This window comes from Triplophysa dalaica, chromosome 24, assembly GCF_015846415.1.
Source record: "Triplophysa dalaica isolate WHDGS20190420 chromosome 24, ASM1584641v1, whole genome shotgun sequence".
NCBI classification, from domain to species: domain Eukaryota; kingdom Metazoa; phylum Chordata; class Actinopteri; order Cypriniformes; family Nemacheilidae; genus Triplophysa; species Triplophysa dalaica.
Genome location: NC_079565.1, coordinates 2,810,065 through 2,834,639, shown reverse-complemented (window position 1 = coordinate 2,834,639; position 24,575 = coordinate 2,810,065). Strand labels below are relative to the sequence as shown.

The window sequence follows — 24,575 nt, the reverse complement described above, 5'->3', positions numbered from 1 at the left end:
CGTCTGATTGGCTGCCACACACGGGTCATGCTAAAATACTTTTTTGCTGTTTGCAAAGCCTAGGTCCATCACAGAAACAAGAGTGACATCCGAAGACATTTATCTCACATTATATTGTGCAATTTACAACTTAACAATCTTGAAAAGTACACTTGGTTTAATACATGTATTACCTAATGATACAAATAATATCTTCTATGTGCAATTCAAGTGCTCAAATACTTTCTAAAGCGGCTGTATCTGTCAATAACCAAGGACATGTAGCATTAAAAGAAACGCTCAAAAAAATCTCAAAACAATATAATTCCTGTAAATATAACAGCTAGGAAGTCATGACGCAGCGATCCAGCAGCCCAGAGGTGATTAATATAATTATAAGTGTATAACTTCCCACATGACATCATGACTAAACCATCTAACGTTCAATACTTGCGGTGAGTGATCTCACAGACACACACAACTCAGAACAACCATCCTTTATTTTTAACACAAAAATTTGTAAGAATGGGTCTTTGTGAGAATCTGGAAACTGTTACGAGTGTTTTCTTTGGGGTGCTGTCAAAGGGTGAGAAATAACCCTCCCCACACACACACACACACACACACACAAACAGTTTGTGCGTAATCAGAGAAGCACAGCAGCAGACATGAAGTGGGGGTCACGTCTGGTTTAAGTTAGTGAGCGGGTGTGTGAGAGACCTTTTTTAGCTTAAGTCCAAACTAGGCTGATATGATTTGACAGTTCTTTCATATCTAATGAGATATTTTTTTATAGATATTACAATCTCCACACGCACAAACACTTACTCATCTTTCTAAAAAAGGAGACTCCATAGACTATTGTTTTCATACACAGCTAGTTAATAATACCACAACCTAACCCACACTCCAACCCTATCCCTGAAGAAAGACAACTTTTTCAAAATCTTGAAACCGCAAAAACTTCCTTTCACGTTAAATTTACAAATGAGGACTTCCCTTTATGGGAGGATTGCAGGGATTTGTCAGGCTTTTCTCATCTTTAGGTAGCAGTTTCCACAAAATATAGTTATAATGGGTACATACATATTCCTCTCTCTCTTTCTATGTGTGTGTGTGTATACATATATATACACACACATATACACTATATATAGACAGACAACCATTCAATCTTAAACATAACTTCTAAAATTGTGTTATTGTGTTATAGCTACAGCATTTACATCTTAAGAAAAACGATCTGAAAAAATGCGATTTCTGCTGATCGGAAAAAAGTTACATCATCTTTACAGGGTATTGCATAAAAAAAGAAGGGGTGGAGAAACACACGAATGATAGAAAAAAGAGGTGTAGTTTTCCAAATGGGCGTTGTGGGGTTGGGCAGGGGTGTATATGAGTCTGTGTGTGAGGGGCTGGATCTCTCTCTCTGTGCATTTGGGGGGGTTCAGGGTGTCATTTTCATCCTTTGCCGTCCCGCCCCCTTCATGAGTACACCCTTCACACAACTCCAGGTCCAAAAGTGGCCACATAGACTCTGAAAGTCGGACTAAAGTGGCAAGATGAGAGCCCTGTGCCCGCTCCAGTCTGCCCTCTTGCCCCTGCTGTCACTGTTATACCTGCTTCAGACCGCCCATGGAGGTAAGACTCAAGCTTAAACTTTATCTGAGCACGCCAGACATGCAGTGGAAAATTTTTATGTGCATGTTTCATAAATATATCATAGAAAAGTTTATGAAATTGTATTAATGTGAATTCTGCTAATGTGGGCAAGCTGAGTGGATAAGCTTCTTACATCCAAGTGTGTGTGTGTGTGTTTAAGGTAAGGCTCCTCTGCATCTCTCACAGAAAAACTCATTCATACTTGTGAAGCTCACGTCTGTTCAGCCGGTATACAATAAGCTCACAGTTCGGCAAAACCCTCCCTTTTCTTCTCTCTCCCTCTCATTCTGCATTTCCGTTCCAAGGGTCCGTACGTGCACTCCGGTGTTTGGCACTCACTGGGCGAGTTGGAAATGTCTTTAAGGTCTTTAAATAAAGAGTCACTTTCAGAGGTGCGATCAGCTGACTTTCACACAGATGTAACTGCTTTTCCGCTCCTCTCTCGCTCACTTGGATTCACAGAGTCGCCTGTGAGATTTAGTTTAATGAGTGTGCGAGCTAAAGTGATACTGAAGTGGTGGTTGTTCGGAGCTTTGGATCAAAGCGTTTCACCGGCGCCAGCTGCTGCGGACAAATCCCGCGCCAGCGACGCCCGTTCGGTTACTACAGCAACGCACCGGTTGAGCAGAATGCTATAGAATGTACAGTATGAAAGATGCTGTTTTGACATCACACACCCTTCATTTGTTTACATCGATTTCCTGCATCATTAGGCAACATACGAGAGCCATGTGTTGATTCAATGAAACAGTGAAAAAAAACGCCCACCCACCTGGAATCTTGGAGTCTAATTGATGTGCGAGGCGTGGAGGGGTGTGGCCAGGCGTGGCAAGCAAGGATGTTAAAAGAGGCTGAGCTATTTTAGAAATTGACTCATTGAATTAAATAACGGTTTGTAACCAACTAGAAATCCCTAGTAGACTGTCTAAAGAACTGTACGATCCCTTTGAAGTTGTTCCCCCACAAAAATGCGTCCTCTTTTATTCACCCTCATGTTATCCAAAAACTGTATACGACTCTTTATTCTGTGAATCACATTAGAAGATATTTTAATAGAAAAGTGGTTTTATATTAATACAATGGAAGTAAATGGTGAGCGATGTTGTTTGGTTACCAACATTCTTCAAAATATCTTCTTTTCCGTTGTGCAGATGAAAGAAAGCCACACAGGTTTGCAATCATATATTTATATTGAACTCTTCCTTAAAAAGGCATTTTCTTGCTTCGACTGAATTTGGTTATGCATGGCTCTAGTTGAATATTCACATGAAATCTATTACAGAAAACTTTTCCGTTTCCTTATAAGTTAAAACTCACACACCCTGCTTGTCTTTCGAATGTTCATTTCGAAGCCAGCGACGACAGACACTAAATAAACATATGCAAGATGTGTAAAGAAAACACATAAACATGTGAACAGTACTTTTTTAGCAGTTTTTCACACATCACTATCTTACATCTTAAAAGAACGTTCTGTGTTTACTGCAAGTTGTGCATTTCAGACATAATGTTGATTACCATGGAAATAACGTGAAATAAAAGCAGAAATCGCATTTGCAGTAATGCACTAAGGAAATGAAAATAAAATGGACAGCATTTCATAGAATCTTAGAAGATATCTTATAAAATTAACTAATGTTGAATAACTTCCTATCCTACAGTAGCTTTACATGAAGACAACCACAAGTAAACAATGGAAAGGTTAAGTCCCCTGAAGAGTATAAACACTGTGGCTCTATCAAAACATTGATCGGTTTGTTTAAACAACCTAACAAACCACATCAGCTGCACAACCAATGATGTTTGCGGTATAACTATCTGTTTGCCAGACAATAAAACACAAATAGTGATGCTAGTGACACAGCAAATGCTTTAAGAATAAAATATCTGCAATAAAAATGATTCAGTGGTAATCAGAAAATAAAGAACCTGGTGGCTGGACTGAATCATAGTAGAGTGGCTTCATTGGATATTACTCAGACTTAGACACCAATAGCATCCTGCACTAGGCGCTGAAACCATCTATGGGCGGCTGTCTGTAACCATGGCAACGAGCTACACAAACAGGACTCGGAGATGATGGGAATCTTAGGCTATACATGGAGTTTGTGACTGTGCGCGAATGTGTGTTGTGGTGGCAGGAGTGCATATGTTTGGATCTGGATAGTTGGCAGGGTAATGTATGTTTGCACAGCCCTGCACATTAGATTAATAAACAAAATATTTGCATTTGTAAATTGATGAGATTAGTTTGGCGGCCGCGGAGAGAGGAGCCACTTCCAGCGCGACTCGGGGCGTCTCGAAAACAGAAGGCAAACATTTATCTTTTGCTGATCTCTCAGCGGGTGCTGTTTGGGATTGAATAATGAAACGTGTTGAGGTTTTGGTTGTGCGACTTGACTTGAAGTACAATGCGATGTGGCGCAGCGAGAGCTGTAAATCCGTCTGTCCAACTTTAAACCTCAGAGAGCAAGGCTGCGGACCACTAAAGAACACATGTAGAAAATGAATTGTTTAATACGGTATGTCAATGGAAATGGTTTAATATGCCAACTCTAAAAATCATGAATAAAAATATACTGTGTTGGCCGCTTAACTTGTCGTTTTCTAGAAAGTCTCTTCTTCTCCAAGTGCACGGTTCCTGGCTAGAACGGTTGGTCATTTTATCTCTACATCAGAGGTATCAAAATGAAAAGCTATTTATAATATTTTGATGAAAACCAATTTCAGATTGACCAATTTCATGATTAACGTCACAAAGGGATAGGCCACGTGACAAAAGGAAGTGTTTGATAACGCGCATATTTCATTTCTGCGACAGTCTCTCAACACTCCCTTTCAATCACACACATTGGCCGATGGCATACCAGATTCTTGTGCGTTTAGCGCCACCTGCGGAAAGGGAGTGTTGAGCGACTGTCGAATCGCCACCAAATATTACTTGAAGATCGCGATCAGGACGTGCAAATATAAATCTATTCGCTTCACAAGACGTCAATACGTCACCAGGAGCCGCTTTTGTTGGAATTATATCTTTAAGGAACTCTTAGACAGGGATCCTATATACATCCATTATATGAAGCAGAGAGATTTACCAAACAATCTTCTTAATCGTTCAACTCAAGAAAAATGTCACCTACGTCTCAGATGGCCTGGGAGTGAGTAAATAAACACCAAATTTGAGTTTTTGGGTGAACTATACCTTTAAAACAGAACGTCAATCGTACCGTCCTATCTTATCTATTTGGCCAGAATTAGCTTCAATTTATTGTCACATTCAATTAAAACATCACATTAAAACAAACCTCAGTTGGTCATTTTACAACTGAGGTATCTGAGTGGGCTATTCTCGGCCTGAATAAATTGGACCAGACAGTATGTCGACGGTCAAAAATACAGCTACTTAAAACTAGCGCTACCCCAGCAGTCGGGTCGAATTTGTATGTAGTGTACATAAAGAATACGGCCACTAATGGAAACGCACACTGATGTTCCTTTTTCCCCATCTTTTTCCCCAAAATGAATTGCAGTATGTTACACACACATCCTCTAAGCCCTAGAATACAATACCGTAGGGAAAGCATAAAGACAGACTCTACATTTCTGTCATTTCACATTCACTCAATACCACCTCATGTGGCACTACAGAGAGACAGAGGGATTGTGGGTATATACGGCATGGTCTGGGCAGTCGTCCCCACGGTGGCTCCTGGCCCCAATCACTGTCAACATAGATCAAGCTAAATTTATCTCTGAGATCACAACTCAACTGTTGGCCCTTGCACCAACCTGAATACACACACGGGGTTCAGGAATGTCACACTGCCGTATGAGTTCAAACCACTTCTGTGTACCAAAAATAGAGAATTAATAATAAATAAACTTGTATGGGCTTTTCTCAGTCATTCTTGCTAAGGCAAACATTACTGTTGCAATTGCTCAACCTGCTTCAGATATTAAGCTTTCGTTTTTTCGTCAGATAAAATAATCTAATAAACAGTAGCCATAAGCCAAAGTCTCCATTTGCTCTCTATTTAATCTTATTGCTGTCTAGGAGAAGCAATTGTGTTAAAAAGATCTCCATTGTGCGTCATTGATTTCATAGATAGAGACATCGAAAAGACAAACTTCAAGTGTTTAACACAAAGCATTGGATAAAATTTCTTCTAATAGGGCTATGGTTTTTTAAAGGAATAGTTCACCAAAAATAACATCATTCAAAACCTGTTTATTACTTTTTTCTGTGGAACACAGAATATATTTTGAGAAATATCTTGTTGTTTTGTCTCCATGCGCCGCAGGGCGATGTCATCGTTAGAGGTGTAACGATACACGCATTCGTACCGAACTACCACAAGCCGTCACGGGGAAAATTCCAAATGGAGTCATCATTCCTATGCCCTACTCCCTTCGAAGGCCACAGCCCTTGGAGTTTAGACTTTCGAGTGAACAGGGCATTTACGTGCCATAATGTAGACGTTTGTAATGCACTTGGCAAAGGAAGCGATGTAATTTCCTCATTATCTTCAGCTGGGAGAACGAAGCATTGAGTCCATCACCAGATGTCGCTGTTTTAATGGCAGAACTTAAGCATAAAACCTAACTGTTTGCAAATCAACCATACATTTTATATTTGATAAAGTTAATATATAATAGTGTTAATATATTATAGAGCATATTTTAAAAATGTTTATTTGCAAGTGCTTAAGGTATGCCATTAAAACAGCAACATCTGCTAACGGACACAATGCTTCCTTCTCACGTGAACATGCCAGCTGAAGATAATGAGGAAATTACTTTTCTTCCAAGTGCCTTCCAAACGTCTATATAATGGCATGCAAATGCCCTTTTCACTCCAAAGTATAAATTCCAAGGGCTCTTTCCTTCGAAGGAGTAGGGTATAGGAATGATGACTATATTTGGAATGTTGCCTGTGACGGTTCTGTACGAATACATGTACTGTTACACCCCTAGTCATCGTCCATCGCGACGTATTTTACTGTAGATATCGTTTGAAGAGAATTAGATGACATCGCCCAACCCTAATGCAATGGAAGTCATTGGGGTCCGGTTTTGTTTGGTTACCAACGTTCTTTAAAATCTTCTCTTGTGTTCTTTGAGCAGAAGAAAGTCATACAGGTTTGAAATGACATGAGGCTCAGTAAACCATTTATGGATTTTAGGGTGAACTATCCCTTTAAGGAAACATCTGGAAAAAGTCCAATAAGAAATGAGAGTTTTACGGCATTAATAACAACTTGCAACAGTAATGAGAGAATATTTGAGGGGGCGATCGATGGAGCTGGTCTGGTCTTCCCTTGGGGGACATTTGGCGTGATTCATCTTTATGAAACAGCACTGGGAACACTACAAAGTCCCACAGTTCCCTTAAAGATGCACTCTTTCCAGTCTGCTTATCAGAAAACAATCTTGGCTCAACAAGGTCATTCAAATCACAGTATCACTTTGAGGGGCACAGATGTGCTAACCACTGTGATTGAATACATGCTTTCTTTATGTTGCTTCTTTTTTTATATCTGTATTCACGCTATGATTTCAATATTTGACACAGCCTTATATTAATGGTTGAAACCAAACTTGGATCCTCTTAATATATTGGATTTCGCAGAAAGGGTCACATACAGTATATTATTGAATGGAGATTAACACCGCAGTGCATATGGTAAATTAATAAAAAACGAATTCTTTATATTTAGGAATAGAAATCCATGCTCATACTAAAAATAAACGTTCTTGAAAAGCGTTGTACAGCCTAAAGCCATGTGAAAAACTTTTCAAGCTCAAATAATGCCATAAGAGACCCGTCTTGAGTTCTGTGGTGCACACAGAGTTCTAGCTTCAAAGAACCCAAGAGAGCTTCACTATTTTTTGTTAATGGATGGCATATTGCAAGATGATCTGACAAACCCTTAACTGATAAAATATGACATACAGTACATTGGCAAAACTAGGATTTCTGAAATACCCTTCTTTGAAATGTTAAAGCAATAAAAAAAACATTGTACTTCCATCTGATGCCTTATCATGCTATAGCCATAGTTGGATTTGAAGATTTTCATATGAAAATTATTTCCTGCATAAAGAACCTTCATTTTCTCAACATCTGCTGTCATTTTAACTGCGGGTGACCTTCCAGTCTTCAGTGGCCGCAATACCCAAGAACGGTAGGCAATTGTAAAACTTTCCGCTGGGATCCTCCCGTAGCCGTTGGCATGCCTGCGTGTCAGCTCTGACTTCTGTCCTGCATTAAACCTCCAGCCAGCCAGAGGCGTTCTGGGTAATTTGCAAGCGTCTCTTTAGAAAGGCGCTCTCTGGAGACACGGCCTTTCTGTAGCAAAATGGATAAATATAACCGCTCTCAGACGGGCCATGTGCTGGCTCTGAGGCTGCTGTTAGCGGACAGGGTGGGGTAACAGACTAGTACTGTGACTCACAGGGATACGGCTATTCCGTCATCGCTCGATTCTGGGACCTTAAAATAAACGAGAGAATAAACGCTCTGGGAGGAGTGGGTGAAATTTGTCAGCCTGTCAGTTACAGAGCTCTAAAACACACAAGACAACACCAACAAAGAATATGACCACACAGCAGTCTATAACAAAACTCTATAATGCAACAGTCAATAAATTGCAACACTATAATGCAATAGTTGAAACACCACTGGGTCAGTCCGTGTCAACTCAACCAGAGGTCCCGAGTTAATATAAAAGAGATATCATTTTACAAAAACAAGACCATCATCACAAAAGCCAAAATATTAAATGTCATCGTTGAATAGCAATCCACTCATGTGGACAGGGTAAAAATTATAGTTTTCACCTGAAATTTGGAGCAAAATTAGAAGGGTGAAAAGACAAGGGTAATATGCCAACATCATAACTTTTTTTTAAACAGAGATTGTTTTTTCTATGTGTAAAATATGTTAACTTTAGCAATCCTTGATGCATTTTATTTTTCACGAATTTGCATTCCTGTAATTCAACAAATGTTTAAAATACATTAATACCTAAGAAATACCTAAATGTCCTAAGATTCTTATTACAGATTCTTCTGCTTTACAAATTTTTTGGCAACGCCATTTTTAAGGCCGCAAATGTTTCAGTCCTAGAGATATGGGGATCTAAATGTGGCTTCATGAGAAAAGCTTTAAAACGCAAACATTTCAGTCATTAAAAACCCAAATGAGGGTCATTGTATATGTGACGTATATATACAGTGTGTGCTGTGTTCAGAGCATGTCTATGTGTGTATTGTGTAGAGTCTCGAGTGTGTGTGGGTGGGGGGGTAAAAGCTTGCTCTAATACTTCACTAGCCCGTGGGGGAAACATTAGCGGGGCAATTAGCCATTAGCAACGCTGTGGACATAAATGAACCTCCTGTTTGGGGGTCCCAGCATCTAACTACATGAATTTATTAACCTCCGGCACTCTCGCAAACACAAACTGGGTGTTCTCTGCTTTTGCTTGCAAAGAATCTATATCGATCATTTTAATAACCATGCGCAGAAAATGAAACCAGACCATTAAACGCGAGATGTTCGCTTTCTGAATTCCACCACATTTTGACCTCTGTCCTCCTCAACATAAACACAAAAATGCCTGAGTATCCTTTACACTTGAAAAATTCCCACAGGGAACATCATTTATTTTAAATAAAGAATGTAAAAACGTTCGAGAAAAGACAAACGTTGTCTGGTCTCATTCATTTGAACAGGAATTTATACTACATTTCTGAGCCATTCTCCATTAGGATCAGGCCAGTCCTGAAACCTCTTGAAGCGAGACAGACCACCGGAGTGGAATCAAACAGTTGCTCTTGTTTGCATAACAGACAGTAAACAGCCATGAGTTGAAATCGATAAATTCCAGTCAGAAGAATGCTGAATGTCAGTTCTGGACGCTTCTAGGGGAAGGTCAGGGAATCGAAAGACGAATCTGCCAGAGGAATTAAAAGCACATCCTTCAAAACTGCATCGGCACAAGAAAAACGCAAACAGCATCCCTCAAAAACGGTTCAAAGATCTCATTATCATTCCATATTTCCATCCAAGCCAATTAGCAGGGCATAAACCGACCCCTGCCGAATCAACACATCAACAGCTGTTGTGTAGGTATGTTGTTCTAAGCTACCTGGTCTGGATTTCGCTCAGCACTATGCTCACTTTCCGGTAAGCTGCTGCGGTACGGAAGTGTGAATATCGTAAAGCGTTTTCCACGTATTTTGTCAGAGGTAATGTAGGAGGAATTCAACTTAAGGACATTTCACAAGACAAACACAGACCTCAGAACAGTGCCAGTTTAACTTGCTGTAATACTTGGCACGTTTGTCGAAACGAATTGCTTTCAAAAGTTTGAAACATATTCAAGGACAAAGCTGAACTTAACTCGATGTGAAGTTTAACTTTGTTGGAATCCTGGTTGAGGCATTTGTGTATAAATGACCAGACAGCACAAAATAGTTTAGTTCATTGAACATTATATTGAATAAATATATTGAATATATAGCGAATCTAAAAACACCCGACAGTTCACGTGTGGAAACATGTTTATGTACTTATTTAGGAATAGACTTCAATTTTTCATTTATTGAAGTCCAGCTTCAGTCAGAAATACTTAACAGTGAGTGTACAGTTAACAAGTTGTTACACAATTAGCAACAAAAGTCACGTCGTCTGCACTTTTAAGTCAACCCTACGTACAAGCTGTTCTCAGAGCATGTTTTATGAGATGTATGAATACGTGATGCGTCAGTCTGGAGGAAGCCATTTTAAAAAAACCTGCGGTCTGAAGACTTTTGTTCATTTCTACCGTTGTCATTGGCACAGCGAGGCAAGTGAGAAAACGCCCTCAACCAACAGTCAAACCATTTGGCACCGAGAAGGGAGCTTCTGGAAGGCGCCGTTATTCAAACACATTCCCTTCAGCTAGTGAAACACTCCTCTTTTGGTCCTTTATATTCGCAAGCTCTGTTTCCTTGCTTTGCTTTTCCATGATGCAGAGGAACACAGTGGTCCACTGGTCTATCAGCACAAAGACCCTTTTTAAAGTAAAAAAACGACTTTTGTTCAGACTATTTACTTTTCTTTGCACAGTTTTCTTTTCCACCAAGCCCCTCCTGTCTGAGATGGATTCGCCCGGCAGCTCGTAACGGGTAAAAAAAGCAACTCTCCCTCTTATGAGCGCAATACCACTTCAAGGACTGCCAAACCAGAACTGTGGGCTCGGGCGGTGGTGAACGTCTATGATTTCAGTCCTTCCCGTCTACTGCTAAAGAGTCCGCTCCGCTAGCTAAACCATAATGATTCAGCCGAGTTAATCAGAGGATGAGCAAGGTTGACAAGGTGTTACGGTCCCACTGTGTGATGCACAGGCACGCACACTTGCGACGGAGTGAGGGATGCTGGGAATTGGCTTTAGTGAAAATGCATGTTTGTGCGAGATAACAAGCTTTCTCTAAGAGCTCTAGGTCGCTTCAAGCACAAAACACGAGGTGACACCATGACTCACACACACACAAACACTCATTAAGGTACATAAATGAGGATGCATAACAGTTATATTGCTTTTATATAAAAATCACAATTACAATGGACCCATTTTACATGTGACTGTGATGACGCACTTCCACAATAATTAACCTTGTACGTGTTAAAAAGGTTTTATTTAAAAAAAATAAAAACACTTTGCGTTACATCCCTGGCAGCAATTTGAAAAAAAAACTAGTGTAAAACCAAGAAACCCTACTGCATTATTGTTTTTCGCTGTGGTAGCAAATGGGAAATCAAAAATGATTGCTACAGTATAATCTCCCATATACCTCCATAAAGGTTTACGATTGTTTAGTTATACAATCCAGAAATGTGAAGGGTCCATACACTTACCCTTATAAAAACCTTACTAGAAAATAGTAAGCCATTTAAGAACTTAAAAACAAACATTTTTCGGACGTTAAGTGGCAATTTAGTATGAAGAATAGCTTGTGTGTGGGATCTGTAGTGATGGGGCGGTTATTCCAGTAGCTCAAGAGACGGGTGGAGTAAGACACCCTTGTCCTGTGGTCCCATACACACACATACACACACACTTCTCATCTCTGTCTGTCATTAACTGTGATTGATGGTTCAGGAATGGAAAGAGGAAATGTCACCAATGAACAGTAATTCGTTACGGCTCTAAGGGAGGACTCGTCCATCCAAACTAAGTGAAACTAGACACGATTTTCATCCGACCACATTGCTTGTCTAAACACAGCTCTACTGTTCAACACGCCTCTCTTGAATCTGATTGGTCAATCGTGACATTCTGCAGTCAAAGACTTACTTTGTAGGAAAATATTTCTTTAGCAGGTATAGTGGATATCTCTGAGAAAATCTGGCCATCTTGAAACACACTTTTGCAAATATAAAGGTACAAAGCCAGCTCGACAAACTCAGATGCAGTCACAAAAATGGATGTGATGTCCACATGCATCAACACCTATTCAGTATTTAGCGTAGCAACAAAAAAATGTGTTTTTCATTGAATCATGTTTGATTTTTTTCATTAGCCTCTTTTGTCAAACATCCAACGCATGGCTTATTCTAACACAAGGTTTAAATCAGTGAACAAAGCACAGTAATATGAAATTGTTTACAGTCTAATTGAGAAAGTGTTGACTTCATAAAAAGACATCAATTAAACACATTATATGAAATTAAATTTATGAGGCAGTTTAAAGCCCAGCGATCCTCACCTGTGATTCACTGCATTATGTTTTATAACATCTTGAAGGAATCATGGGACACAATGTGCTTTACGTTAGCGCAAATCGTTACACAAGAAAAATTCATTAGGTGAGAGATTCGACAATACCATATATAATAGACAATAGACTGACGTGCAAATAAAGAGGTCATTTATTTCATTACAACCCTTCTCATTGAAAGACACTGTCAGTTTGACTAAACGCTGGTGTTTTATCTGCCTTCGTCCACACTTTACGCCAAAGCCCTCTCTAGGTGTCTATTAAATTAGAAAACTCTATCAAAATCAGAAAATGTTTCTGTCCGACAAGGCAAAATGTTTAAACTGTTCAATGGAGTGTTGTATAAAAGCTTTACTAAGAAATGCCTTGAAATGACTCCAGGATCGCCAGGCAAAACACCATGGTATGTTAAAAATTATGAAGGACAATCCTGGTGTTGTTTCTTTGGTCACAAGCAAGTGAGGAACAACAGTAAACAGCCGAAATAATGAAAAAAAAACCAGTCTGTTCAACAAAGAGACAAGTTATATCGAAAGCTTAGTAGCTGTATCACACTTTCCCAACAAACACTCTAAAACTGGCTGCTTGATTTAGAAGCATAGCTTTCATTTCACACACAGAAAACACCAACAGGGTTAACACACTGATCCATTAAAACCCAATAGCCGGAGCTATCCTACTGCCCCCACAAACGCAAAACAAACATTAAACTGAATTTGATTTTAATAACAAATATATATGAATATGTGAAAATGTGTTAATGGATCCCAATTAAATGGGATCAAATCAACTTCCATGTATTTTTGACGGCTTACCACTGAAATGTAGCCTTGAGCTTACAGCTGATTGGTCAATGTCAGTAATTATTAAATATGACAAGCTTTGACACTTTGATTGTAAAAACCTTTAAACTGTGTGACGTGTCATTAATCACCTCTAGTGTAGACGGCTGTGCTTATGTCTGAAACGCTGCAGTTTGTAGACGTTTGTGGGGCAGTGTGGAGTGAAGTAGCCTAAAGAACCCAAATACACAACTAGACAAGTGTACTGAGTGTTTCTACCGCTCCTAGACGCCTCATTCTCAAAGGCAAACAAACACCTCACATGTATCTGTTATTTTAACCATTTACTGAAGAGATCCAGTTCAGAGAACAGCGATCTGAGAGCAACGGTTAGAGAACATCAGTAGATTGTGTTGAAAAAAAATCTAAAGCTCTAAATTAACTCCCATGACTGAAAAATGTCTCTTAAACACAACTGTGCATCACACAAATAGCAAAGAAGTCAAGTGGCTATTGCTACCTGTTGATTTATATAGAGACAATTGGCTAGCTAGAGCAAGGGATTTCAACCTTTTTAATTTTAAGACCCGGACTGTCCCCAATAATATTTGAAGGACCCCAATAAAATATTCTAAATCTTGACATACCTGTAAAGATGTTTTATTTGTTATAAAAAATAACCAAAGACTAAGAAATATCCCTTATTAGCTTATTCAAATGCTGTTTGATCTTATTTAAAGGAGCAACTTGGAGATTTTAGCGGCAACTAGAGGTGAGATGGCAAATTGCAACCAACGGCTTGCTCAACCCTTCTCTCTCTCACATGACAAAGATTTAATTGTGTTTTCACTTCTTTGCAAAAGAAGATAACATATTTAAGAAACGCACTTTGTAAAGGCATTGTAGGTTTACTGTAAAAACAAGGGGACCCACAGTGTGTGTAGATTTAAATATCTTATTTTAAGGTAATAAAAAAATTCCAGTTTCATTATGTAAGGTCTTTATACACCTCTGAAGACATAGTTATGGATATAATATAGCTTTTCTGTCATCCTCATAAATATTACACACAGCACCTTTAAAATAATTACAAGTCATCTTGAGGCCTCCTTAGGCGTTTGGGAAGAAACACTGGGCTAAAGAAAAATTTGAATTACATATTTTATTCAAAATTAGTCATAGAAATCATTCCTTAATTTTCACTCAGCTTATTGTAATGCAATGCATGCTGGGATTGTTCTGTCCTTGAAGATTGCGTTGACTGCTGTAGAATTTGACAAAAAGGAGCATTGCTGGCTACTGTTTGGAACCGCCCTACCATCTGTAATAAGCCTATGATGCCTCAAAATATTGCCTAAGTAGGCAGTTTACTTGGCTTTGTTACAGAAAGAGAGATGGGAACAGAAATAAGAAAAGAAAGTACCACAAGGTTTCTCCGTGGTTCCTGCTTCAGGGTTGTTCATCATAATTTATCCTCATAATATGAAACATATGCATGTGTCAGCAGTGCTGGCTACAGATATAACAGGTCATATGACCTCAGTGGGTCAGTAAACGGCAGGGGTCACCCGTGTGTGTGTGTGTGTTTGTTAGGGCCAGACTGCAGACTATAGTAAAATAACAGGACCTGAGGGGCTTACAGCGTCTCCTAAGAACTCAACTGATTTACTGTCTCTCCTTTGAGAAGGAAACATCATTTACACTAATCTACACCAGTGACAGCAGGACAGCATCCCTTTACAAGACTTATACTTTATTTCAAAACACACATTACAAGGCTGCTGCCTTTTATGGGAGCATCTTTATTGAAAAAGGTAATATAATAAATCAACTAACACTCAAACTTTGCCAGGAAGAGATAAGTATGAAATGAACACATCTATCTACTCCAAACACAATAACTTAAAAGTCACGTTTCATAATTCCAAACTCGTAAGCAGACGCATCCCGTGAGAACTTGAGGCTGTACTGTTGCATCTCTTTGCTATTCCATTTCTGTCTATTTCGGCGTGTGCTCGCAATCTCCCGGAAGGCATACGTCCTCGGGCAGTCGAACTTAGATCCGTTTGAGGAGACGGGCAGAAAATCTCATCCGCGCTCACAAAGCACATGTTCATAAAAACTCGCTCTTGTCCACTCTGATTTTTATGAGCTGTTTTAGATCTGCGGCTGTTTTATGCCATATGAAGAGAGTATGTGCATCTGTCTTACAGATCATTCACAGATCACACACACAGAGCGAATCTCAGATCTCGGCCTATTGATGCTGTATGACTTGTATGTGTTGTATGATGGATGTTTTTTTGTTTAAAGAGAGAACTGGGTGTGTTTAAAGGGCACCTTGAGAGAAGGTCATATTCAGCTGCCTTTTTTTTAAACAAACACACACATTCACTTTTCTCCCCGCACGAGAGGCCTCAAGCTGAGACATATGTTTAAACCATTACCCTGCGTGTGATACTTAGCACGCCCAAAAACCAGCAGAACCATCTCATCTCTTCCTAAAAACCAATTTAAATGCAGACGCATTTGAGATTCGAAACACTTCCATGATTATAATGAAAAGCCCTGTGGTTTAACACATATGTAAACACAAACTTTTATTCTGGATGTGATTAATCGCGAGTTATCGTTTTGAGAGCCATGGTAAAGATCAAATGTGAGAATGTATTGGTTTGTGTTTTGTGTTATATTACTATATTTCAGGTTTTTACGCAATGGCAACATTTTAAAAACGTGATTGTTAGATAGTTCCCGATTACCCATACAGCCAACATTCTAAATACATACAATAACCAAAGCCATATCTAGAAACCCACACCTAACACCCTAGCAAACACATAGAAACGTGTTAAACGAAACCTTGTAAACATGGCAGCAACTTTAGCGCAAAACAAGCACCAATAAAGTGTAAACAGAAGCTTGTGCGACTCAGATTCTGGGTGTCACATCTGCCCTTCCGATCAAACGCAGTAACATTTATTCTGCCTATAGCCCGGAGGAATTCACGTACACGTGTGAGAACAAAGGTTCAGCTGTCAGAGTTAAAACAGCTCCACATCAGCGGCTCAATAAAGTGCTTCACTCACGCAAACGCAACGAGAAGCTGTCGGGAATCAGAAGATGGCGCTACACTAACAGCGCCTGCGTTGTTCACCATCTGCACCCCTGACGACTTGAGTCAATATTTACACTGTCATTGTGTAATACATCCGTGTTTAGAGGCATTACGGAATCAAAACGGATCCCATTTAATTTCTTAAAGAATGTTTCTGGTCTCGTTGTGCACATACCAATAGCACACATATCATTTTTAAAACACTTTTTGAAGTCTATGATGCAATTACTTTCAACATCTCTTGCCTCCACACAACGTGATGATGCTGCGGTGTTTCCAGGTGGTTGCTATGGCTATTCTTGTTGGTTGCCAGGTACTTACTAGCCCGAGTCAAAAGGGTCCATATAAAGTCTTTATAATATCCCGTGCTGTAGAATAAGGTTCCTGTGGGACTGTTTATCTATCCTATGGCAGGTCAGAGGCCATAGGTCACTGTTCGTGGTCAAAAGGGAACAGATTCCAGACAAAAAGAGTGCATGTGTGTGCTAACACATACAAACGCTTGCTGTAATATCTCAATACTCTATAATACAGCCATTCTAGTGTTTAAATCCATATAAACAAGTACACAATGCCTCCCTTTAGCTCGCAGGGAAGTGACATCATGCCACGGGGCGTTTACAAATTATTCTGCTTTCTTGCACTGCACTGGCAAACGTAACGTCAGCTTCTCAGCATTCCGCAAGGAAAGGCGTAAAGCCGGCGCACACACTTTGCACTAGTCAAAACACTGAACTACTGCAAGGCAAACATGGGCCTCTACTCCTGTGGAGAGCAAAAACGGCCATTTATGACGTTGGCCCATCAAGATATTTTGGGGGTAGTTTTACTCACTCGAGAAGAAAATCGTTGGGAGAGTTTTGTGTGGTTCTCTTGCAAAATAAATATAGTTAAATAGACAAAACTACACAAACCTTCAGTATACGCATTTATTTTTCTTACTCAAATGATTCTTCCTAACTAAAACTAACCTAAAACAAAAGGCTGTGGAAAACAACTATACTCATACGATCTTCCGTTCGTCTATTTTAGGAACAATTATGCTTCTTTACAAGCACATTCATTATTTCTGACTCACTTGCACACGCTGTTTGTATTTAAAGGTTGGGATGGTTTAATTAATATCAGTGTCAGTTGCATGCTGTGGAAACAATTCCCTGTGAACAGTGTTTGTTTGAGACTGAGAGAGATGAAGAGAGAGAGACAGACAGACGGACAGACAGACGGAGAGGGAGGTGATCTGAATGAAATGTGTGCAGGGAATAGAGCCGAATCTCTCTGGGTCAACACTAAATCTGAGTTCAGTTAAACGTGCTCTGGGTTCTATAAAACACAGGAGCAGCGTTTCTCTACCTTCGCTACAAAAAAAACCGCAGCTTGCGCTTGGAATAAACCCAGGTATCATCCTGACTGCATTCCTAAACCTGTTTCGTATTCCTCTTTAGGAAAGATACTCCCAGAATGCTGAGTTTAAAGGGGCCATGTCATGGAAAACAGGATTTCTTGTTCTTTTGGAATAAGAGTGTAATGTACTACGCAGACATCCTCTGCATTTGTCCAAACATCTTTTCCCCTTCCAGCCAGACCATTTAACAAAACTAAGCTGCAAAAACATTTCTTTTACACCAGAGATGCAATTTAGCCCATTCTAAAGATTGTAAACAGCTTTTAAAGGTCTTCTGTTCAGGCTCCGGTGACAAAACACGCCGCAGTTCAAACCCGAAACCACAATATAAAAAAGAGATGAGTGGGGAAACATCCTAATGATGTAGACATATGACGGCCAACATTATAAAGAAACATCTATTCGGTTTTCACCAGCATGGTGCACCCAATAAAAGGGATTGTGTGAATTAGACATTTAGTTTCTCCCACAAAGTCTCTGTTAACCTGAAAAAGACATTTCTGTTAAAAGGTACTTACACTCATGTTGCCTCAAACCCTGCGATTTTCTTTCATTAGAACACAATAGAGATGCTGCCCTCCTAATATAATGGAAGCGGATGGAGAATGGAGCTGTCAAACTGCAAAATAACAAAAAACAACATAAAAGTGTGACTTACATTCGTTGGTTTTGTTGGACAAACAGATCAAAATTATATTCTTATGCATTGAAATGATAACATCTTATTCACATAAATGTACATTTAATCCAAATAACCTTAAATCCTTACTTTTTCCTCTATATAACCGTTTAAACAAACTTTCAAGTTAGTTTATGTAGATTTAAGTGAAACAGCATCAAATCGTACTGCAAAATATTCATTGATTGATATTGGCTTATTGTAAGTAGACTTTTCTAAGTACTTGTTGAATTACTGATGTTTTTGTTTATTTTGACCCCCAAACCGGTTTAAAACAACATAAGTGGACATTTGCAACAAATAACACAAAATGATACAAAAACATAACGTGGCCTCTTTCAATGTTAAAAAAAGAATCCAAAGAAAAAACATACTTGTTTACCGTTGATGAGTCATTGTCCTTATTTTCTCAAAAATTATATTTCCTTGAAATATCTTCTAAGACTTTGACCAACACAGTGCTGTTTTTGATCTACCATGGCAACAGCGATGCCACAAATAGGTTGTAGTCTATGTAGAGAGACTCCAGTTAGACGCCGCTCTTAGATTGATGTAATTACAACCATCCCTCGCACAGCCACTACATAACCAAAGAACACATCAGCAGCACAACCACTATTTACTATATTTAATCTAATGGCAACCCAGTGGTTTGTTTTAGCAAACGAAGTGGTCAGTCGCTGTTACCATGGAGACAACATGCGCCAAGCTATTTGCCATGTATTTCTGACTTGTTGACTTTAAACATTTATATTTAGGATTAATTATTTGTGCTTGTTTGAGCCATGCAGGCAAAATACAAACAAAAAGGGTATTAGATACATACATATGTATACAGACCAGAATATTTATTTTACATTCTTTAAATTCTTTAAAGACTCATTCATTTGTGGATGGTGTACTCAGGTGAAAGTTCATTATTCAGATGGAGTCAGATTATCATACCAGGTGTGTGGTGCAGCAAACCACACAGTCTGGATCACATCCAGCACTGTTTTACAGGCACAGAGCTCATCTGTGGAGAGATCCGCTTATTCCTCATGACTGCAACCGAGAACGACAAATCATCCGGGAGCCAAACAGGACTAAGCAACGTGCTGGCGATGGTTAAGGTCACCTTCAGATCCAGTCTAGACAGAATATAACTGCGGTATAAACATTCTTCCAGACTTCTTAGAGAAATAGTTCAGACTATTTCTTTCTTTCATTGAACAAAAACTGAAATTTTGAGGAATATATTGAAGGTCCAAAATGCTAAATGTGTTATATTTTGAAATATTTGTTGTATTTTGAAGTCAGAAAATCACAATACAAAAATTTAAGGTACGGTATTGACTGATAATCATTCCAGTAAGTTGATCAAGTACCGCTTCAATCTGATTTGTAAAGAAAACGTATTTGAAATGAATAAAGTAGATGAATGATTTTTTCATAAATCCTTTATCCTGAAAGAAGTACAATATGATATTAATATTATATAGTATTTTATATACTACTGTATATACAAATATTGAAGAATAAACTAGAAAATTGGTCCGGTTTTCTAACAAATATTGATAACATCATTTTTAACATTGGTTAATATTTATTTCTAGATTTTGTAAAGTGCAATTTTAAAACAGACCCCAGAAATCATTCTCAACATTTCTCATATTTCATGCAACTATAACCAACCAGAGGAAACAGCCTGGCCTCTTCTTCCGTGTGAATGTTCCGGATGTCTGACAAGGAACGGGAGGGTTTTGGGGAACTGGGGTGAGTCGGATTCATCCACAGGATGAGGAGACAGAGAACCACTCAGTTCCCTTTAAGCACTAAAAATACAGACCGGAGCAGATAGCGCCATCTGCCCTGGCAGAAGTCCATAAACACACCGTTCCCCAGGGTGAGAGCAATGCAATAGCACCATCATGAGATTAAATGAATGTGTGTAAGAAAACCACATCAAAGAACTGGACTTCATCCCAGCTTGCATACTATCCGGTTTATCACATGCCAAGGGACACCAGCTTCTTTCCCAAATGGCATTGCAGCGGGTTGTATTGTCAATTCAATATTTCTATTTCTTTACATTGTTTGATGTATATTCTATGGGACAGATCCTTTAGAAAATGCTCTTTTTAAATATTGTGTTTTCCAATTAGCTAAAATGCCTAGAGATCTTCATCAATAAAAGATTCGAATCAATAAACGATTTGAATCAATAAACGATTCGAATCGAAGAAAGATTCGAATCAATGAAAGGCTGGTCTTTTAGCGCCCTCTTTAGGAACAAATCGAAGCCAGTTGTAATTAAATGGCAACAATCTGTTTCTCCAAACAAACCAAACGATGCATAAGCGGCATGAATTAATTTAATTACGTCTTGAACCTGACAGCCCCAGTTATTTGCTTTCATCACAAAAAGTTACTTCATACATACTTTCATACTTATGTTTTCTATGGATGAAGAAATATGGAGATTAACGACGCGAGTGTGAGTAAACAAATCAATGTGTTGTTGTTCGTAGTTGAGGTTCCTATCTCGTTAGGGAACAGGTGGTTATTTACATCCGTGACAGGTTTTGCACTAGTTAGATTAGGAGGCTAATTTATCTTCATGTCGTTTATAAAACACCATGTTGTGTTTTTGAGGCGTTATTTGTTGGTTTATTTCTGAGGCCTAATCACTTGACCATATGCTTTATTTAATTACATTACATTCACGCTTTGTAACTAATGTAGCACACAACTAGTGCTCAGTCGCACACTAGCAAGGGCTAACAGTCGACTTCCGAAAGTAAAAAATCCCAATCATTGTCTGACTAACGATTTGATGAAAAATGTTGATGAAATTTGGAAATAGACGTACCACGAGCTCTGAGTTTGTTCTTCGATTTTTGTTGACGTCATCCAAAAACGTTATTCCAACTTCATGACAATCGTTTTTAATAGCCGAAATGCTAATCGTCAGTGTCCTCAAATCCACCTCAAGTCGCTTTTGTGTTTCCATGGAAACGAAATCTTCGCCGAAGTATTGACCTATTTTCACGAAGCATTGCGTGTGACGTAATCGCGTCAGCGACATCATGTTCTCGAACTATTTATATATTTGTATAGCCTATCATTCTATTTATAGGTATTTTAATAGTTTACATTAGGATGTAACTAATGTATTTTTACGCAGTGTTTAAATTATTTATGCTGCATTTTAAATTGCATTACGCTCAAGTCATACTACATGGACTAGGCTACATGACCTTGACTAATGTTCGTAATGTTTTTAACTTAGTTTACAATTAAAATGATTATTGTTGCGTAAAGTAATGTTTTATACAGTATTCAGTAGCTAGTTAATTTGTTGTAGTGCGATATAAAACTATATGAAGATTACATGAAGTGCAGCAAGTAGAAATTTTGTAGAAATTTTAGTAATTCCAGATTTCAGTCATTCAAATCGTCCACCTTCTTCTTCATCCCATAAGAAAGAGCTGGCCTGTTAAAACAGATGTACTTTTGGAGTTTCATAATGGACTAACCAACAGAATAATGATGCTCATTCACAAACAAAGGAAAAGCCGGCTGCATTTTTATCATGCAGTGAAACGTGACGGGCCTATAAAGATGATAGCCGCATCGAGTCCTCGTTAAATGTATAGTGCATGTTGAACGCTGGAAGGATTTTGGGGTCCTGAACACATGTGTCTCATTTAGAATCCCCTCTAAGAGTTTTAACGAGTTCCAGATTTGTTTACGCAGGCCCGGCTCACATTGGCCCCTGTGTCTTTTCCTGTCTGAGCATGCTCAAGCGGCGGTTCTCTGAGATTGAACCTCTGAGTCCTTGGGCTCCAGTTGAGCCATTTTACCACCCGTGCATGCCGTGAACATTCCAACAAAAACAGATCTGATGATTGTAAAGCTGAGGAAAATATTCCCAGATAATTCCCTTTTCTATCTGGCCTCTGTATCTGTAGTGCGTTTTGAAGTTCTTTGAACACTGATATAAACTAAATCACAGTAACAATCTTCAGATAGATGTGGCTTCATTAAAATTCACAGTGCTTTCTCTGCTTTATATGCTATCTGTGTTACTCAGATGTGTGCGAACGGTCTTTTTTAAACTCAGATCTAAATGTTATAACCTTTTCAGCATTATGGATTATTATACGAGAGATTACATGTGCCTCAGCATTTGGCTCGCCCTCCTGTTGTGTTTGGCTCTTTCTGGGAGATTTATGTGTTTGTTTTTTGGAGTGTATCGAGCGTGTGTATTTGAAGGTATCTGTGAGAACCTTTCGCTGAACTGTGAACATCTCTGATGTATAACACGCTAGGAGTGTAAATGAGAGTTTCAATTACTTTGAAGATGGTTAATCTTGTGTCTTTGGTGCATGAATATTCTTAATTCCCAGTGGTTTTCTGAGATTTTCCTGTGCATTCAATTCACTTTCATGTAATTTATGTTTGTATGCAGCTCTCCAAAGTCGTTTTATTTGCTTTGTGTATAAATCAGAGAGAGCACAGAGGAGCACAGACAGAGACACAACTGGGCTGGTTGCCATTGACTGAGTTTTTAAGAATACGCTCTTAGCGATTAGCTAAACAATTGCAATTTTGCTAAATGATTTCAGCTGCTATACTGCTGTGAATATTTATCAGGTTATGTGAATAGTTCACACAAGAATGAAAATGCCATTATTCCATTATTTATTTAGTTGCACACAATGTTGTTTTCTTGTGGAACACAAAAGCAGGATTTTGAAGAATAGTAATTCAAGCAAGAAATTATTATAAGAAGTGTGACAGAATTAGATTTTTGTTAGTAAACTAAGCCTTTATTGTGAGTGAGTGAGTGAGTGAGTGAGTGAGTGAGTGAGTGAGTGAGTGAATGTATTGTTTGTATTCTTATGGCCTTACGGATATTTACTACAGTGAACCTTTACCCATTCATGTTTAAGGTCTTTGCACATGCAGTCCAAAATTTTCGTATGCGTTTTTTCGTATTTGGCTCTCGTTTGTACGGTGTCTCTAAATTGTTAAAAAGGCAACTGAAAATGCTTGACAGATGCAAAGGCGCAGAAAATCGAACCCAGTCCGAATTTTTTTATGACAGACGAAAATATTGAAGGCAGTGTGTAAATGTGTTTGATAAAATGTGAGGTTGCATTTATTTTTTAACATAAGGAAATTTCGGACGCGAATTTCGGACTCAGTGTGCAATGGGCTTTACAGTTTGTTTCATTATTTACTTTATTTTGTTGCAGGGAGAGTTCATCCAAAAAGAAAAATGCTGTCATAATTTATTCCCTCATATGGTTTAAAGCTTGTAGATTTATTTTTCAACGGAAAATATTTTGAGAAATGTTTCGATGGTTTTGTGTCCATATAACGGAAGTAAATGGTGTGGTTACCAACATTCTTCAAAATATCTTTTTGTGTTCTGCAGAAGAAAGTCCTACAGGTTTGAAATGGCAAGAATATGGTTAAAATATTGTTTTTGGGGGCGTGAGCTATCCCTTTAACACTGTAAACGCATGATAGAGAAATAATTTCACATTTATTATATTTTTATCAACAGTTTCAGACATTGTTTGTTCCTAATAATAGCATTTTCAGAGAACTTTTGGTTCAGTTTTACAAAGATGCTAAGGGAATTACATGAGTCATAAAGTATTGGATGCGAACAGGCACACGGTGACCTCATCTGACCCCTGACCTTCCACCACTGTTTGACCACTGTTTGACCACTGTTCCTGTGAGAACGTTCCATTACTGGATCTTTCCCAGAATTCCATGCAAGGGTTTCCCATTGAGTCCGACTGGATAATGTTACCATATACGCTGATCCTTTGGCCCATGAAAGTTTCCTCCATGAGACAGGGACCTCCTTGACACACAGCCCAGGAGTGATGTGTATAAATGTGATTTACAAAAGGAATATAAAAAGAGAAAAATCACTAGGACAGGTGACTCCATTAGCATAGAGTCGAACATTACTACGCCAAGTTCAGGGAATCCTGCAACAAAGCAGTTATATAAACATTCTCATGGGGCCAACGGCGTTAGTCTCCCGAACATTTTCCTGTGTCGTTTTTACACAACAGCTGACAAGACAGCTGGGAACGTTTTAAATCCAAACTTCCATCTGCTGTGCATCTTCCCACTTCCAGATTCACACGTTAATTGTGCACGTCATCGTTGAAATAT

The 24,575-nt window shown here is 38.8% G+C and overlaps 1 protein-coding gene across 2 annotated transcripts in view; it reads left to right on the top strand.

Moving 5' to 3' along the window:
- The first annotated feature begins 1,482 nt into the window (after window positions 1-1,482).
- Window positions 1,483-24,575, top strand: part of cspg4 (chondroitin sulfate proteoglycan 4) — a 43,359-nt gene continuing 20,266 nt past the window's right edge. Inside the window, exon 1 of one of the 2 annotated variants that reach the window (XM_056740284.1) lies at window positions 1,483-1,620. In XM_056740284.1, coding sequence (XP_056596262.1) covers window positions 1,542-1,620 — 79 coding nt within the window. In that variant the 5' untranslated portion in view covers window positions 1,483-1,541. Of the gene's footprint in view, window positions 1,621-21,589; window positions 21,639-24,575 lie in introns of those variants that run through there. The other variant, XM_056740285.1, reaches the window with a different exon arrangement.